Here is a 15,500-nt window from a genome sequence, read left to right as displayed (position 1 = left end):
TTTTTTTATTTATTATTTTGCACACTGTTGCGCTGAGTACAGTCATACAGGTATGCTTGTTGCCATGGCAGTCTCAGCACATGTAATACAATAGCCCATTGTAAAGCGTGTCTAGTGCAAGCGGTTGTCAGTAAGTGCAGTAATTTTTCAGCAGCACATTCCGTAGAGATTCAGTTTCAGCATAATCAAGGAGTTTGTTTCACATCAAACAACTAATAAGAAATAGTTTCGTTTTTAAGATATTGAGTTGTGTAAAAGTAAAAGTGCTCAAACTTTCAAATTCCTCTACGAAAGTTTCGTAATAACCTCCACGTCTTTTTTATCTTTCAGCTTCTCTATAAATTCCATCACCTTCTTGTGTAACATTTCTCTCTGAAGCAGTCTCAGCCTTTCCATTTCCTCTTGGGCTTTCTGCTGTTGCCTGGCCAGCTCTTTTTCTGATATTGAGTCAATCGTTGCAATCTGTTTCATCTGCATAAGTGACAAGTTGCTCTGGACTTTCCCTTTGTGTCTCACAGAGCTTGTAGATTTAGTCGATGGTGGTGGTGCTGATATGGATCGACCCTGTTCCACGAGTTTAGATCCTTCATAGCTGGATTTGCTAGGACGCAATCGTCCAGCAGATGTGTATATCGCCCTGGAGAAGTTTGCGTCTGCATTTCTTTCATACTCGGCGATTTCTTTCATAGCGATGCTGACTGTAGCTTTTGGTTCACAGACTTGTACCATCACCATCCGTCTTGCTTCATTTATCAGTTTGTCCCTTCGCTGTTGAAGCATTTTCTGGGTGTATCGGTGCTGTTTATCCAACATGATTAGCTTACGTTGCAGATCTCGGTCCTCCTTTTGGTTTAGCACTCTTAACACTCTTTGTAGTTCAGGTCTTCTGTAGATGTGATCCATTATGTCCAAGAACTAGGGGGAGGAAAGCATTTTCTGAGCTTTTTTGTTTTTTAGATTAAAACCAAAAATATCAGTTTTATTACCTGATTTTTGTGCACTACTCTGAGCGCAGTCGTACAGGTGTGTTTGGTCTCATGGCAGTCTCACCATCTGTAATATAATAGCCTATTGTAAAGCATGTCTAATGGAGGTTTTGTTAGTGATTTGCAAGTGTGCAGTAATTGTTCATCAGCGCATTCCTTAGAGATTCAGTTTCAGCACAGTAGCAGGGCTTCTTGCATGTTACACTGTGACTGTGAAAAATACTTCGATTTTGTGCAGTTTTCGCCCTCCTGCTTCATATAATTCACTATTTGGGGTTATGATAAAAAAATGAATTGTAAATGTACATTTTGGGAGAAAATTACATTATGAGTAACCATTTGTTTTACTGTAAATGCTGTGCAAATAAATACAATCAGAGACTGTTATTCGAATATCCTAAACTGTTGCTTTTATATAAATATTGGTAATTAAAGATGTCGTGGTTTTAGAAACACTGAGCTCATGAATCCTCGCTATTCTGACTGAGAAAGATTTGCTTTGACACAAGTCTTCAGTTGTTACTTTAGCCATTGGATCATCTGCAAACGTGTCATCCTTCTCCAACCTTCTTTCTCATCTCCTCTTTCACTATATCTGTGAATCTTACCTGGTCTTCCCTCCTGCCTGGCAGCTCAATGTTATCTTCGGCCGGATGTATCCACTAACCCTCCTGCCAGTTATTCATTTGGCAAAGATTTAATGCTGAATTCGCTTCCCGGTGAAACCCTCACTATTTAACTGGGCTTGGGACTGACACTAGGAGTACTCTGGGTTGAGCCATAAAATAAATATATATTGGTCATGATCTCCACTAGCTTTCTATATTTATTGATTGGGTTTTCCTAATATTTTGATCATCTATTAACTCCTTCAGCCATTTTAAGCAAAAACATTTTTTTTTATCATTACTTTAAGTTTTTTAGCATCTTATTTCACAGTAAACTCTGAGTCTTTAGAGGGGTTTTTTCCTTTGATTGATTGATTTGGGATTTGTCATCTTCTTGTGGGTGTTTTCAATCTACTTTTTAGTAGACTCATTTATATCATCAGATCCACATTAACATGAACATAAGGCAAACTATGCTTACGAGAAAATCGCTGTGCTACAGCAGGCAGAAAACGAAAAAGTTGAATAAATATTACAAAAACATGACTCTAGTTTGTTAGATTTCTCAGTTTACTTTTATTTGTCTCTGTTCCCCATAAAATATTAACTGCATATATTAAGTTATTATATAAATGAAAATAATACGAAGTGTCCTGATCATATTTACAAAAAATGGTGTAAAATTGCAGTATACCTTTAACAAGCAAAGCCAGCCCCTCTGGAGTTTGGCCCTCCTGCGCCAAAACTGAAAACCAGGCTTGAAGATGGCACAACAAAACTTCCCAAAATGTCACACAGTTACTCCAAAGTTGATCAGCTGTTGACATCGCTGCTTGGTAAGTTTATTCTCTGCAGTGATTTGGCTTCATTTACATTTGCAGGAGAGCTGTTCGCTCGTTTTCAGCTGCTTATCTTCACTGCTGCTTCGCTGGTTTTAGTCGCTCAGGTCAAACAGCGTAATCAATCAGGTTTGTCGATTTACATTATTTAATGAAACAGATAATGATTCGGACATAATGTAAAATACAGCCGTCTAAAGCGCGAGAGAATGTTGCGCATGCGCATTACGGAAAGGGGAGATTACAGTATAATGTAAAAGCAGAAAAACGCATACGTTTACAATAAGGGGTTTCTCTTTTCCGCTTTTTCACGGTCTCTTCTCCATGTTGTTTCCCTTTGTTCTGCTAAATAGTTCTGATATGTCTTCAACCCTTGAGTTCCTGGCTTGTATTCAGCATTTTCAAACTTTGCGGTTTAAACGGTTTTGGTCCCATGTAATTGTTTAGAGATGTAAAACTGTGTTAACCGGAGAGTCTAACTGTTTCTGCTACTTCAGGTGCTGACTTTGGCATAAATAACTGCAGATGAGTTGGCTGTTACCAAATACGAACAGTTAATTTTGATCTCACAGAGGTTTATGCTTGGATATTATTTAAAACAATTAACGGCAACAATCCATAGCCAGATAACCTAAACCACTAAACACTGAGGCATTTTTTAATACATTTGGGCACACTGGGTGGAGAAGATCACTGAGATAATCAATCCGCAAAAGATATTATATGCAAATAAACCAAGTTGGAGGCTTTATTTAGTATAAACTACAACATTAATTTACTCTTAAGGTTTTACACCAGACAGGAGCTGAAGCACATTGCTGTTTTAAATATGGAGCACCTAAACAAATCTATGGAAATGCAGATATCAACAAATAACACTCATTTTATAAAATTCTGCTTTGTTGTTATTATTAGAAATTATGACATACTTTATGTTCTGTAACTTGTAACTTGTGCTTTAACAGCTTAATTTCCTCTTTTGTTTTCCACTCAAATAGCAATTGCCCCTGCAGAGGTTATCTAATGCATCCAATCCTGCAACCTGGAAGATTTTTACTCAGAAATACGTGCCACACGGTAAGTGTTTAAGCACTAAATTAAAGCCTACATAAAGTTGCTTCAGTTTTACATGCTGCAGTTTTTCTTGTTGCACTACTTGCAGGTCAGAAAGAAAAATGTAGGCCTACTCTACTTTTGTTTTCAAGGTGTGGTCCAAGCATTACGTTAGTGTTGCCAAGATGATGCGGGCAGTGTGTGTTGATGTACCCGGAGGACCGGAGAATTTGCTGCTGCAGTCTGTTCCCAGACCTAATCCCAAAGCAGGAGAAGTCCTGATTAAAGTTCATGCAGCTGCCCTCAACAGAGCAGACCTGTTACAGGTAGATTATTATTGTAGCCAAAAGAGCATAACACAGTGCTATTATCTCCTGTAAATCTCATAACCTGCTTTCAGTCTTCTTTGACTCACTGTATTCTGAATTATATCTAAATTTGCATAAAACAGGCCTGAAAATAATTATCTTGTGTTTTCCACAGAGACGAGGCCTGTACCCTCCTCCTGCTGGTGAGAGTGACATCATAGGCCTGGAGGTAGCTGGTACTATCCACACCCTGGGTCCAGGGGTGAAAAAGCAATGGAAACCAGATGACCGGGTCATGGCTTTGCTCTGTGGAGGAGGATATGCAGAATATGTTTCTGTGCCCGAGGAGCTTCTCATGCCCGTTCCCTCTAATCTCACAATGTGTCAGGCTGCTGCAATCCCAGAGGCCTGGCTCACTGCTTTCCAACTGCTGGATTTTGTTGGTATAGCAAACATTTCTGTGTCTCTTTGTTTTTCTTCATATTCATATGTTTTTTGGATAAAGATTAGACAACTGAGTTATTAAATGAGTCACATTTATTTCTATTTGACTTTTTTTAATTAACAAGAGGCCAAAGTCAGATTTGGTTCAAATTCTATACTTGCCATCGGTCTTCTCTGCTCCAGCTCAGGTGAAAGAGGGTGAGGTGGTGCTGGTTCACGCTGGAGGCAGCGGAGTCGGAACAGCGGCCGTTCAGCTTGTTCGTCTGTTTCGGGGTGTGCCGGTTGTCACTGCCGGGAGCCCAGAAAAATTGAAGCTGGCTGAGAAACTGGGCGCTGTAGTTGGATTCAACTACAAAGAGGAGAGCTTTGCACAGGGAGTGCATGACTTCACTGGAGGTGAATTATGGAAATCAACGTGCATTTAATTTTGCTGCAGGCGACGGTGCAGTGTCTCTGCTGATAATTCCTAATGATAGCATTGTTTTTGCATACTTCAGATTGCTATCAAATGTTTTGTCTTTGTTTCACAGGCATTATATTAGAGTTAAATGTTTCCAACCACTGTAGCAATCAGAGCTTAATGCTACATAGCTCTTCTGTAGCTTTCTAATAAATGCACATCAAAGAGCTTTGGTAACCAACTCCAAAAAAATCCTCCGTCAATACTTAAGAACCAAGTCAAAACACATGATTTCATTTTCAAGGATAAAAGAAAAATTAGTTGTTTTGTCATTTTAGTTCAAAAATTTTTTTTATTCAATCTGTCACAGTGTATTTGTTTAGAAGAGGGGTCAAGCATAAGACCGGGGGGGGGGGAGAATTGGCCTGCCAAAGAGTCCAATCAGGCCCAATGGAAAATGTAAAGGAGGGCATAAAGATTGGAGTTCTCGGTGTATTTTGATTATATTTACAACTTTTCCTACTGATACAAACCTCCCACATGGTCATTCATACTGCACTAATGTAGTAAAGTAGCATTAAAAACAGCGGAAGGATAGAATAGTTCCTGTATTTTCACTCTCCACTGCAGAAATGTAGTCTTCATTGGTCTTGTTTAGCCTAGCTAACCTACACCACAAAACACTGAAATAATTTTGAATATATTTGAACACAATGGGTGGAAAAGGTCACCGAAATAATAAATCTGCATAAGAGGATATGATATGCAAATAAACTGAGTTAAAGGCTTTATTCAGTATAGACCACAGCATTAGTTTACTCCTAAACTTTCACACTAAACATGGAGTCAAAGTGGGCTGTGGTGGGCCATGATGTAAAATAAGATTAGCATCTCTGGTTTGGAGCTATTTTGAATCAAGAACGTGATTGTATTGGAGAAGGGCAGTTACCTGTAATTGTAAAATCTCTAATTTCACAGGCAAGGGAGCAAATGTGATCCTTGATTGCATTGGTGGGCGCAACTGGGAGTCAAATGTGAGCTCTTTGGCCATCGATGGCAGGTGGGTGCTGTACGGCACCATGGGAGGGAGGGCGGTAGAGGGAGATCTGCTGGGCAAACTGCTGTCCAAGCGAGGCCACTTGCTCACTAGTCTCCTCCGCTCTCGCAGCCTGCAGGTAAGAATTGAAAACAGAAGTGACACAACAGCTGTGTTTCGTCATCTCTGCGCTGACTCATGTCAGTGTCGCTTTCCTCTCCTGGGTCTGGTTTGCCAAAATGAGGCAACTTGCTTGGGTTACTTTTCAGACATCTCTTGTAATATATATGTTTGCAACTGGACCTGATATGTACTTTGCATTTTCCTTTCACAGTACAAAGCTGACCTGGTGAAAGCTTTTACAGGCAGGGTGTTGCCATATTTCTCAGACCAGCCTGCCACCCTGAGGCCAGTGATTGACCGCACATTTAGCCTGGATGACATTGCAGAGGCTCATAAGCACATGGAAGCTAACAGAAACATGGGGAAGATTGTCATCAATGTGATTCCACAGATTGAGCAAACACAGTGATGAATTCATACTGTAATAGAAACGCACTGGCTTTGAAATTTCCCAAAATACTGAAACCCACTGTCATTGTAAAACTTTTCTTTTGTTAGGAATATTCATAATTTACTAATAAAATAGACCAAATCACTGTTTTTCATTTTCTGTTCTAGTATTGTTACGATTACGTCCCGTGTTACTGTTCTTTTTCTATCCCCTATTCATTGAGGTGAGTTTTCTCCTGTGGTGGTATTACTCACAATTTTCTACTAGCAGCATAGAAATGACAGAAATGTGCATTTCAATGCATGATCAATGTTTACAATAGTTAACTAAAAAGCTAATTTGGGAAAAAAGGAAAACTAACTCACAAAACTAGAAATACATAGATAGTAAATGTTATAAGTTTTAATCTTTGGCAGTTTAGATACTTTTTTTTTTTATCACAGCCTGCCTGATTAAATTTTGTTGCATTTGCTTATTGAGACTTGGGATGTCTGTCTACATGATTGTGAGTCAGCTGACATTTGTACTGTAACAATACCTGTTTTGATTTTCCTAAATTTCGCCCCTGATAATAATCCTCAGAGGTCACCACAGCAGATCATCTCCCTTCATCTCACCCTATCTATTCTCATCTGCCACACCAACCCTCTGCATATCCTCCCACAGTACATCCACGTACCTCCTCTGTGGTCTTCCACTTTTTCTCCTTTTTAATCCTCGTCTCTCCAGGGCATATCGCCACCTTTCTTAACTCTTCTTCATCTGCTCCCTACTTTCACTAAAGATCACAATGTTGTTTGCAAACATTATATACTCCATGAAGATTCCTGGCTGACCTCATCAGATCACAGATCCAAACTAGAAGGGGTGAGATGTTTCTTGGTGCAATCCCACGCCCACTTTCAACACATCTATCACTACTACCTCAGTGTTATCATACATTCCGTGCACCACCCTCACACACTTCTCTACCTCGCTATAATTATAAGAATAAAACGTCATTTGAAACTGTATTGGAAAGAAAAAAATCGAATAAATAATAAATAAATAAATAAAAATAAATAGAAAATAGCAAACTATAATAACTGTCAAGGTCTTCAAATTTTATGTGAGCTGAATCTTATATTAATAAATTTAAAAAAAAAATCGGAAAGGATTTAGAGACGACTCTCTAGACGATGCTGATTGGTTGTGTACTTGTTTAAATAAAGTTCTTTAAATTGAAAAAAAAAATGTTCTCAAACTTCCGGCTTCTGTGTTGCGGCTCCTTTCACAACTTCCCTCCAGGTCCCGAGGAGGCAAAGTTAACATAAAAAGGTCGTGTAACTGAGTTATTTTAATGAATAAATATTAAATTAGTCAACGGACAACATTCGGACTCTATGATTCGACGGAAAACAGAGAATATCTTTATTTATCTGGTAAGTAAGAGTGAGCATGTTCCTCAAGCCGCCCTGCTAAACGTATCTGCGTCAGCTAGCAGTCTGAACCCGCAGGTGTTCACGTGAAATAAAGCAAAACAAGTTGAATGTAAGAGCTAAACTAATGTTTTTATGAGTGAGCTGTAGTTATGCAGCCAGTCGTGTTAAAAGCTGATTCATGTGAATGAATTGTTGACTTATAATCGGTCAAACATCTCTCATGAATATCAAGCCATTTTGAACCAGAAGTAACATTTCTGTCACAAGTTAGAAGCTGCAGTCAGTGTTTGGGTAAAGTGCCGCCTATGTCCTTTATTTATCAAGGTAACAAGTTTTGTTGACGTTACAAATGTCAAATTCAAGACAAATTTAGCCAGTAGGGTAGCAGAATTTGCCACAACTATAACATAACAGCTCTACAACATGTAAGTTAAGGAGTGCTGAAATGCATTTGTTGTTCTTGAAAGAGACTGGCTGACCTTTTTAAGTGAAAAGGTAAATGTGAAGGAGTATGATGTCCTTTTAAGGAAAACAAACATCCCCAGCAAATAGGCCTATTTAGGTTTATTAGCAATAAACAAGAGTTGTAAACCAGTGTAATTACACGTGTTAAAGCACTTTACCTAACTGCTGGTATGAGGAACTTTTGTATTTAAACTTGATCCTACTTTCTGTTTTGAGCTTTATTTGGATATATGACTGTATGTGGGATTTGCATGTAGGATTATCCCAGAGAACCCCAGCTTTCACCCACAGTCCAAAGACGTGCAGGTTAGGCTAAATTAGGTTAATTGTACAAATGTGTGCAAGTAATGCGCCTACTTCAATGCAGATTAATGATATACTGAATGATGTCCTTGGTGAGCGTGCTGTCCATCAGAACTTCCAGATATGTTCTTTTTTCCCCTCAAACTTCTTTATTTCAACTAAACTTTTGAGCCCTTGAAGTTACTTTCCTGATCTGTCTGCATTGTGCCTGTCAGAAAAGGGTGGAATTGTTTACATTTTTTATGTCACAGAAAACACATCCTGAAACATGGAGGATCCAAACAGACCACAGAGGAAAATGTCAACAGCAGGAGAGAGTTTGTACAAGTTGCTGGGAGTGGAGAAGGGAGCGTCTCCTGACGAATTGAAAAGAGCCTACAGGTGTGACTATCTCTTTCAGTTCTGAGCTACAAGAACTAATAAATAAAATGTTACTCTCGCTTGTTAATTGTGCTGTTCTTACAATAGCACAATTAACTAGTGAGAGTAACATCATTGTTTCAGAGATTTATGGCGACATTAGTGAAATCTTAGGCTACATCCACACTAGACCGGATAGATTTGAAAACTGCATTTTCGTTTGAAAACGCTCCGTGTCTCTTCTAGCATATTTAGTAATTTTCACAGAGTTGTGCATCCACATTGAAACGGCCGAAAACGCTTACGTTCCAGTACTGTGCATGCGTGAAACGCAAGAAGATTTGACCTGCCTCATTTCTTTCTGCCGCTTTGAAACGTCGCAGCAAAATTTCAAAGAAAAGCACCGGCTTTTTTAAACCCTCACTTGTTTGTATATGTTTTAATTTCTCTTTTGACCAGGAAAATGGCATTAAGGTATCACCCTGATAAGAACCCAGACAACCCCGAAGCAGCTGAGAAGTTCAAGGAGATCAATAATGCCCACTCCATCCTCACTGATCTGGACAAGCGTGGTATCTACGACCAATATGGATCCATGGGCCTCTCGGTGGCCGAGCAGTTTGGGGAGGAGGGAGTCAAATATTACTTTCTCATGTCCAAGTGCTGGTTCAAGGTGAGAGGCAAGGGGATGTAGTTTTAAAGGTGAAAACAGAACATGAAGTTGTTTGTTCTGGTAGTAGGTGAATTATGCAGAAATTTAAATGCCAAAATGTGACCAGAGCATGCTGCAAAGTGTCCAAAAACTCTCCTAATACTCACATTGGTTTTCTTTTAGACCCTGTTTGTGTGCTGCACTATTTTCACCTGCTGCTGCTGTTGCCTCTGCTGCTGTTGCTGCTGCGGAAAGTGCAAACCACAAGATGAAGAGGACAATTTCGTCTACATGGACCCTGAGGACCTGGAGGCTCAGATTAGAGAACAAGATGCAGGTGAGGAACTGTTTTATATTCACTTAAGAATGTATACAGTTGAGCAAGGCAGCAGCTTGCATAGAAACAAAGAGCTGGAGTTGGAAACCCAAATGGTGTAGTGTCCAGTTTCTGATTGTCAGCATTTTTAAGATGAAAATGTTTCCTCTAGAAATCTAGGATTAATGATATGGAAATATTATTTTTCACAGCTTAATCTGCCTTTTTTTCACAGATATAGTTAATTATGTGTTTTCCTGTGGAAAGTCTGCACAGGAAGGCGTTAACTGGGTTCTCTTAGATACAGTCGACAGCCTCTTGAAGTGTTTACTGCCCAGTTTTGCTGTACTGATAACACGGGTGTTACTTTATGCTGAGCAGTTGTAACCCTGCCGGTAATCTTGATCTTAACTGTGCATGTGCAGTAAATCCAGCAGGAAGTTAACTTTGCCAAGAAGGGGGGTACATCTTCATTCAGTATAGGGCATGTTTAGAAAATGATAGTCTATAAAAATGAAGTAAACATCTCAGATGAACAACAGCTGATGACATATTACACTGCCATTGTTTCTTTAATATACACTAAGCTAAAATGCAGAAGCAGTGTGTGGGTAAACGAAGTACACCCCATGACTCAGTAGCTTGAAGAACCACGGATGGATGGATGACTTCATCAGTGTTTCACAGGGATGCAGGGACTTTGGCCCACTCTTCTTTATAACGTTGCTTTGGTTCATTGAAGTGGAGGCATTTGTTTATGCACAGCTCTCTTAAGGTCCCACCGCAGCATTTTAATCGTGACTTCGGGTGTCCCATTGCAACTCGTTGATTTGTTTCTTTTCAGTGGGGTGTGTGGGGGTATTTACCAAAGCACAGCTCTGAGCATGTTAACTGGGTTGTGGTCTGAACTTTTACTGGGCCTCTGCAGCACTTTTTCTCTCTCTTTTTTTTTTATTTTTTTTTATTTTATTTTTTTTTAGCTGGTGTGTATTTGCTGCTGTGCTTGCGATCATTGTCCAATTTCATTACCTAATTTGGGCCAAACTTTTAGCTGTCAGACACATGGCCTAACAGTTGACTCTAGAATAATTTGCTATACAAAGGAGTTCATGTTTGACTCAATGGCTGCAAAACGAGCCTAGATCATCACCCCTTCAAGGTTTTGTTCAGATGCAACTTTCCAAACCTAAACCATACTGTCACTTTTAATTTTTTTTTCTTTATTAAACAAGCCATACTTGTTTGGTCTGTTTTTAATTGTTTTCTCTCAAACTTTAACATTTAACATGATAACTGTAGCCTAAAGAATCTCAGATACAGACCTCTTGGAGTTTTTTTTTCGTTTTTCTGATCTCTGGGTAAATTTGCTAGGAAGATTGGCAGCTGTCTTGAATGCTTTCGACTTGTGAATAATCTTTCTCATTGCAGAATGATGGACTTTACATTTTTATCGAAATAGCCTTAATATCCCCCCCACCTCCATCTAATTTTAAGACGTGCTAAATGGCAAAATATTTTTTACTTTTATCCTCATGAAACCTGCGCGTCGAGTGGAAATTAATGAAATGTCACTCTAATCCATTACATCTTGCCCTGATCTTGATCCGTGTAACTGGTGATACTTCACCTCTAAACTCTGTCGTCTTTGTACATTTCAAGCCGAGACCAAAGCAGGTGAAGAGATGTCGTTAAGAAGCTGTGTGTTGAATTTTGTTTTACAGCAGACCATCCCGTAATAGTTATTCAGCCGAACTCTAGCGATGCTGCTAGCCATTCAGGTAAGGTGTTATTCCGTCTTCAGGTAACGTTCACCTGTTGTCAGCTTCCTGCTGCTCTGCGCTGCTTGACTCGCCTGCTAGATTTTACAGCAGTGATTCACTGTGGAAGATTTTTTTTTGTCCATGTATTAAATCCTTAATGTGAAGGACGCATGGGAAATCCAAAGCTTTTTTTGTTGTTGTTTTTTTTTAAAGTGATTTATGTCCCTTATCACATACCGAGGACTTTTTGATGATGTGCCTGTGTTTGGTTTTTCTCCAAACGTGGTCCTGCGGATTGTGGACAGATGTCTCCACTTTGGTCTCATCTGTCTAGTGGACATTGTTCCAGATGTTTTGTGGTTTGTTCAGATGCGATTTTGCAAACCCAATAGCCCCCCCCCCCCAGTCTAATTTTCAGACGTGCTAAAGGGGAGATCGTTTTTGTTTTACTCTGACAAAACCTGCATGTAGAGTCGTATTAATGAAAATCACTAATGCTGATTCTGTTGCCTAACAAAATGTCACTCTAATCCTTTAAATTCTGCCCTGATCTTGATCTCTGTAATTGATGATCCTTTGACACCCCCCCCCCCCCCCCCCCCCCCCCCCCCAAACCCCTGAATGCTTGTTACGCTGTTAATTGCAATCGAAGCTGTAAGTTTGTTCGTATACTTTAAACACTGCTTCTGCATTCTGGCTTATTTCTGTTAAATAAATAATGACACATGTCATAGGTCAAGTGAGGTTATATTTCTGTCATTTTAAGACGTGCTGAAGGTCAGATTACTGTTATTCTAATACATGAGACTTGCATGTAGAGTGGCAGTTATTAAATTCGCTGGTGCTGTTGCCTAATAAAATGTCATGCTAATCCTTTAAATTCTGCGCTGATCTTGATCTCTGTATTCTCTCGTCTTTGTACATTTCAAGCCGAGACAAAAGCAAGCGAGGAGATGTTGTTAAGAAGCCGTGTTGATTTACCCAGTGTTGAATTTTGTTTTACAGCAGACCATCCCGTAATAGTTATTCAGCCGAACTCTAGCAATGCCGCTATGCATTCAGGTAAGGTGTTATTCCTCCTCCAAATACATTCACCTGTTGCCGGCTTCCTGCTGCTCTGTGCTGCTTAACTTGCTGCTAGATCTTGCAGCAAAGAATTGATTTAAAGGTTTTTGTGCTGCTTATGTTTTCTGTTGTTGTTGTTAATGAGAAAAGCTTCATTAAGTGTTTTTCAGTGTTTCTATCTTAAAGGATTTTGGAAGGATGTTTGTTTTGTTTTTATGGCGTTATACTATTTATATGGTTTATTCCCTGCTATAAAAGATCATGGCTCAAACTGTAATAGTAGCGGTTTTCTTTTTAAGCTCTTTGGGTTTTATTTAATAATGGTTATAGAAATTTAGACTGTAAGTGTTGTCCATTTCCCACATTATATAAAAAAAAAAAAAAAGGACACAGAACAGAGTCATCAAAGTCTCCTTTTGCATGTATGAGCAGATTGCACAGATTGATCTTGACACATAATAATTCGTACAGATTTATAGTTCTGGAGTTTTGGCTGAAAGATTTGTACAAATATGGAGTGACATGAAATTTGGTACCGATAGTGTTCACTTAACTTGTTTTCTGGGGCCATCATCTGGTCAAATACCTTGCTTTTGTGCGCTAACATGCTAAACTAAGGCAGTGAACCCAGGCAGTAATATTATTTATGTATTTATTTTTAAATGACGAGACGTACTTTCCTTCATGTTTCATTTTCTGTGAGACGTAAGTGGTTTTGATAGCTTGTCTGATTTAAGAACACTCCCACACCACACACCTGTTCATCACCTGTTCTCGTTACCTTCTGCAGGGGAGAACACACCGATTGTGATTCAGACTCACGCAGCCAAGGGGGGCTCAGGACCTGGAGAATGAACGACTGTATCAAACACTGAAGTGCAGAAAATGTTTTCATCTCAGAGATTTGTTTGTTTACATGAGTCAAACTGCAATTTATTTGATTGTGCCATAGTTATTTTTTTTAAAATGTGCTTTTTCTTTGATCCAGTCTTGTATTTATTCTTTTAAAATGTTAAATTTCTGAATTTGGGGCGGAGACTAATAACAAAGCCATGCAGATCAAAGCCTCTGAGCTCGGGGATAATTATTTTTTTCCTGCGCACTTTAAACTCACACATTCATATTGAATGTTTGGAATATTCTGAAGCTGCCATGATCAGAGCACGTTTTGGCCCAAGATTCAGAAATTTTCAGATTTTTATTTTTAATATGCCGATTCAGGGGTTTCTGTGGAAGCTTGCTTCCAGCACTGGAAAGGGGAAAAAAAAAAAACCCAAGCGTAAATCAGAATTTTGGTGTCAGATCTCAAAATTTCGACTCAATGACTCAGGATCTCAAGTCGAGTCTCACTTAAAGTTTCACCTAATCAGACGTGTGAGCCGGCAAGTGGAAATTTTGAGATGGTGACTTGAAATTTTGACTTAACTTTGCCTCGCAGTTTAAAAAAACAAAACAAAAAACGCTTGTTCAGTCGCACTGCACATAGAAACAGACTCTGTTAAACGGTTTACTGATGTGGCCACAGATCACACACAGATTTATCCAACAAAGGTTTAGTTTTAAAATTTTAGCGCTGCCTTATGTGACACATTCAGTTGCCAGCTTGTAAATGACTCTTTGAAGTTTAGTCTTGTGATGCTTGCAGAGATTTTAAGGAATTACTAAATCGCCTAATTCTGAGAGTTGGATGAAGACTGTTGATCACATTTGTGTTTGTCCACTTGAAATCTGTAAATGGATCAAATACCCCCCAAAATGATTTGAGTCTTCCTATAAATGCCATAATTGTAAAACCAGATTTATATACCTGCTTTTAATTAACACAAAAAGATTGGATTTACTTCAATGGTACGTTTAGAAATTAGTCTAAACGCACCATTGAGTTACATTTGGCACACCCCTTTAGGGCGAGTGCAGCAATGTGTAGAAACCAAAGAAATCACACGGAGGCTTCTGCTGTAGCGCCCTCTTTGTGTGTGATTTCACCTAACAACAACCAGCAAGCCCCAGGAACCACTCGCCGACCAGCTGGGGGAGCACACCTTTTTCCAAGCCGCCTCCTCCCTCACTACCTGAAGCAAAGAACCGGCTGGACCAGTGGACCACTGTTTATTCTGTTTGTGCAAAGATTAAACAAAAGACATGTTTTGGACATGTTGATTGATGTTTCCACTTGTGATGTTTTCAACCTTTATGCTTAAGTCCCTTTGGCTCCTGCTCAAGCTTGCTTAATTATACACACAGGCACAGTGACAATAATCTGTTTTAACTCCTGGAAAGTGAGCCAGTGTTTCAGAAGAGGTACAGTTGGTCATTTTTGTCATTGCACATAAGTAAAAAAATATGCAGGGAGGTGAATAGAGTTGTGTGAATTTTTCTACACTTGACACTAAAACCATCGTTTGTTTCTTTAGAAAATAAGATCGCAGCTTTCTGATTTATTGCCATTTTGACTTTTTTGTGTATGTCGTGATTTTCTTGTAAAGTCAGAGATGTATATTTATGATTAGAGGATTTATTACAAATTGAGTATTAAGGTAAAGATTCTTTTGTTTAAATGATATTTTTCTATTTTCTCTCGGGGTAAAAATGTTGAGGTTGTGCTTCATTTTGATTTCATTTTATACAAATCTGGCTATAATAATAATAATAATAATTTGGATGCTGATTTTCTGACGATCCTTGACTGCGGTGTATTTAAAAGCCTGCTTGTATACTTTTGTATGCCAATGATTATACTTGACGCAAAAGTGCCTGAATGCAGTTTTTGAATAATTTTACAGAAGTGTATTTTATGTCATTATCTAAACATTTCCATGCTGAGTTTGTTCTGTCCACTTTGACAGATTTCCAACTGTTGGTGTAAATTTGAGTTTCTTCTAAAGCATTTCATGAAATAAAGTTGAATAATTCAGAAAATGTCATGCGGTTGTCTTATAATTTCACTGGAGTTGGCGCAGTAACCTGCCA

General features: G+C 38.9%; 3 protein-coding genes across 9 annotated transcripts; 2 read left to right on the top strand and 1 right to left on the bottom strand.

Annotated features, from left to right (window-relative positions):
• Positions 1-35: 35 nt before the first annotated feature.
• LOC146552115 (uncharacterized) lies at positions 36-2,589 on the bottom strand. 2 transcript variants are annotated; one of them, XM_085258391.1, is made up of 3 exons: positions 2,289-2,589; positions 987-1,053; positions 36-915 (listed from the first exon to the last, which is right to left on the bottom strand). In XM_085258391.1, exon 3 carries the CDS (start codon positions 901-903, stop codon positions 286-288), a length of 618 nt encoding a protein of 205 aa, XP_085114517.1. In that variant the 5' UTR covers positions 904-915; positions 987-1,053; positions 2,289-2,589; the 3' UTR covers positions 36-285. The 2 variants fall into 2 exon arrangements, with proteins under 2 accessions (XP_085114517.1, XP_085114516.1); XM_085258390.1 differs by having other exon boundaries at positions 36-1,053.
• Positions 2,314-6,337, top strand: tp53i3 (tumor protein p53 inducible protein 3). The gene is made up of 7 exons (XM_085258380.1): positions 2,314-2,430; positions 3,432-3,510; positions 3,639-3,812; positions 3,970-4,237; positions 4,422-4,634; positions 5,617-5,813; positions 6,009-6,337. Exons 2-7 carry the CDS (start codon positions 3,457-3,459, stop codon positions 6,204-6,206), a joined length of 1,104 nt encoding a protein of 367 aa, XP_085114506.1. The 5' UTR covers positions 2,314-2,430; positions 3,432-3,456; the 3' UTR covers positions 6,207-6,337.
• Positions 6,338-7,444: 1,107 nt separating this feature from the next.
• dnajc5gb (DnaJ (Hsp40) homolog, subfamily C, member 5 gamma b) lies at positions 7,445-15,449 on the top strand. Of its 6 annotated transcripts, none has more exons than XM_085258387.1 (7): positions 7,445-7,609; positions 8,629-8,758; positions 9,197-9,410; positions 9,573-9,726; positions 11,430-11,483; positions 12,474-12,527; positions 13,321-15,449. In XM_085258387.1, the coding sequence occupies exons 2-7, from the start codon at positions 8,646-8,648 to the stop codon at positions 13,383-13,385; spliced, it is 654 nt and encodes a 217-aa protein (XP_085114513.1). In that variant the 5' UTR covers positions 7,445-7,609; positions 8,629-8,645; the 3' UTR covers positions 13,386-15,449. The 6 variants fall into 6 exon arrangements, with proteins under 6 accessions (XP_085114513.1, XP_085114511.1, XP_085114512.1 ...); XM_085258385.1 differs by having other exon boundaries at positions 7,446-7,609; positions 12,471-12,527; XM_085258386.1 differs by having other exon boundaries at positions 7,446-7,609; positions 11,427-11,483.
• Positions 15,450-15,500: the final 51 nt, after the last annotated feature.

The sequence above is a fragment of the Mchenga conophoros genome, linkage group LG19 (assembly GCF_057382185.1).
Source record: "Mchenga conophoros isolate Kocher_MC1m ecotype Shallow Benthic linkage group LG19, M_conophoros_male_GT1.1, whole genome shotgun sequence".
Taxonomy (NCBI): domain Eukaryota; kingdom Metazoa; phylum Chordata; class Actinopteri; order Cichliformes; family Cichlidae; genus Mchenga; species Mchenga conophoros.
The sequence above is the reverse complement of the archived record's forward strand: the minus strand, read 5'-3'. Positions and strand labels throughout refer to the sequence as shown.

Excerpts from the sequence above, each read along its gene's own strand:
- dnajc5gb (XM_085258384.1), top strand. The coding sequence starts at position 8,646 with ATGGAGGATCCAAACAGACCACAGAGGAAAATGTCAACAGCAGGAGAG. Across the intron at positions 9,411-9,572 it reads TGTCCAAGTGCTGGTTCAAG|ACCCTGTTTGTGTGCTGCAC; the intron begins GTGAGAGGCAAG and ends GTTTTCTTTTAG. Across the intron at positions 12,528-13,320 it reads CAATGCCGCTATGCATTCAG|GGGAGAACACACCGATTGTG; the intron begins GTAAGGTGTTAT and ends TACCTTCTGCAG.
- LOC146552115 (XM_085258390.1), bottom strand. The coding sequence starts at position 903 with ATGGATCACATCTACAGAAGACCTGAACTACAAAGAGTGTTAAGAGTG.
- tp53i3 (XM_085258380.1), top strand. The coding sequence starts at position 3,457 with ATGCATCCAATCCTGCAACCTGGAAGATTTTTACTCAGAAATACGTGC. Across the intron at positions 3,511-3,638 it reads TCAGAAATACGTGCCACACG|GTGTGGTCCAAGCATTACGT; the intron begins GTAAGTGTTTAA and ends TTTGTTTTCAAG. Across the intron at positions 3,813-3,969 it reads ACAGAGCAGACCTGTTACAG|AGACGAGGCCTGTACCCTCC; the intron begins GTAGATTATTAT and ends TGTTTTCCACAG.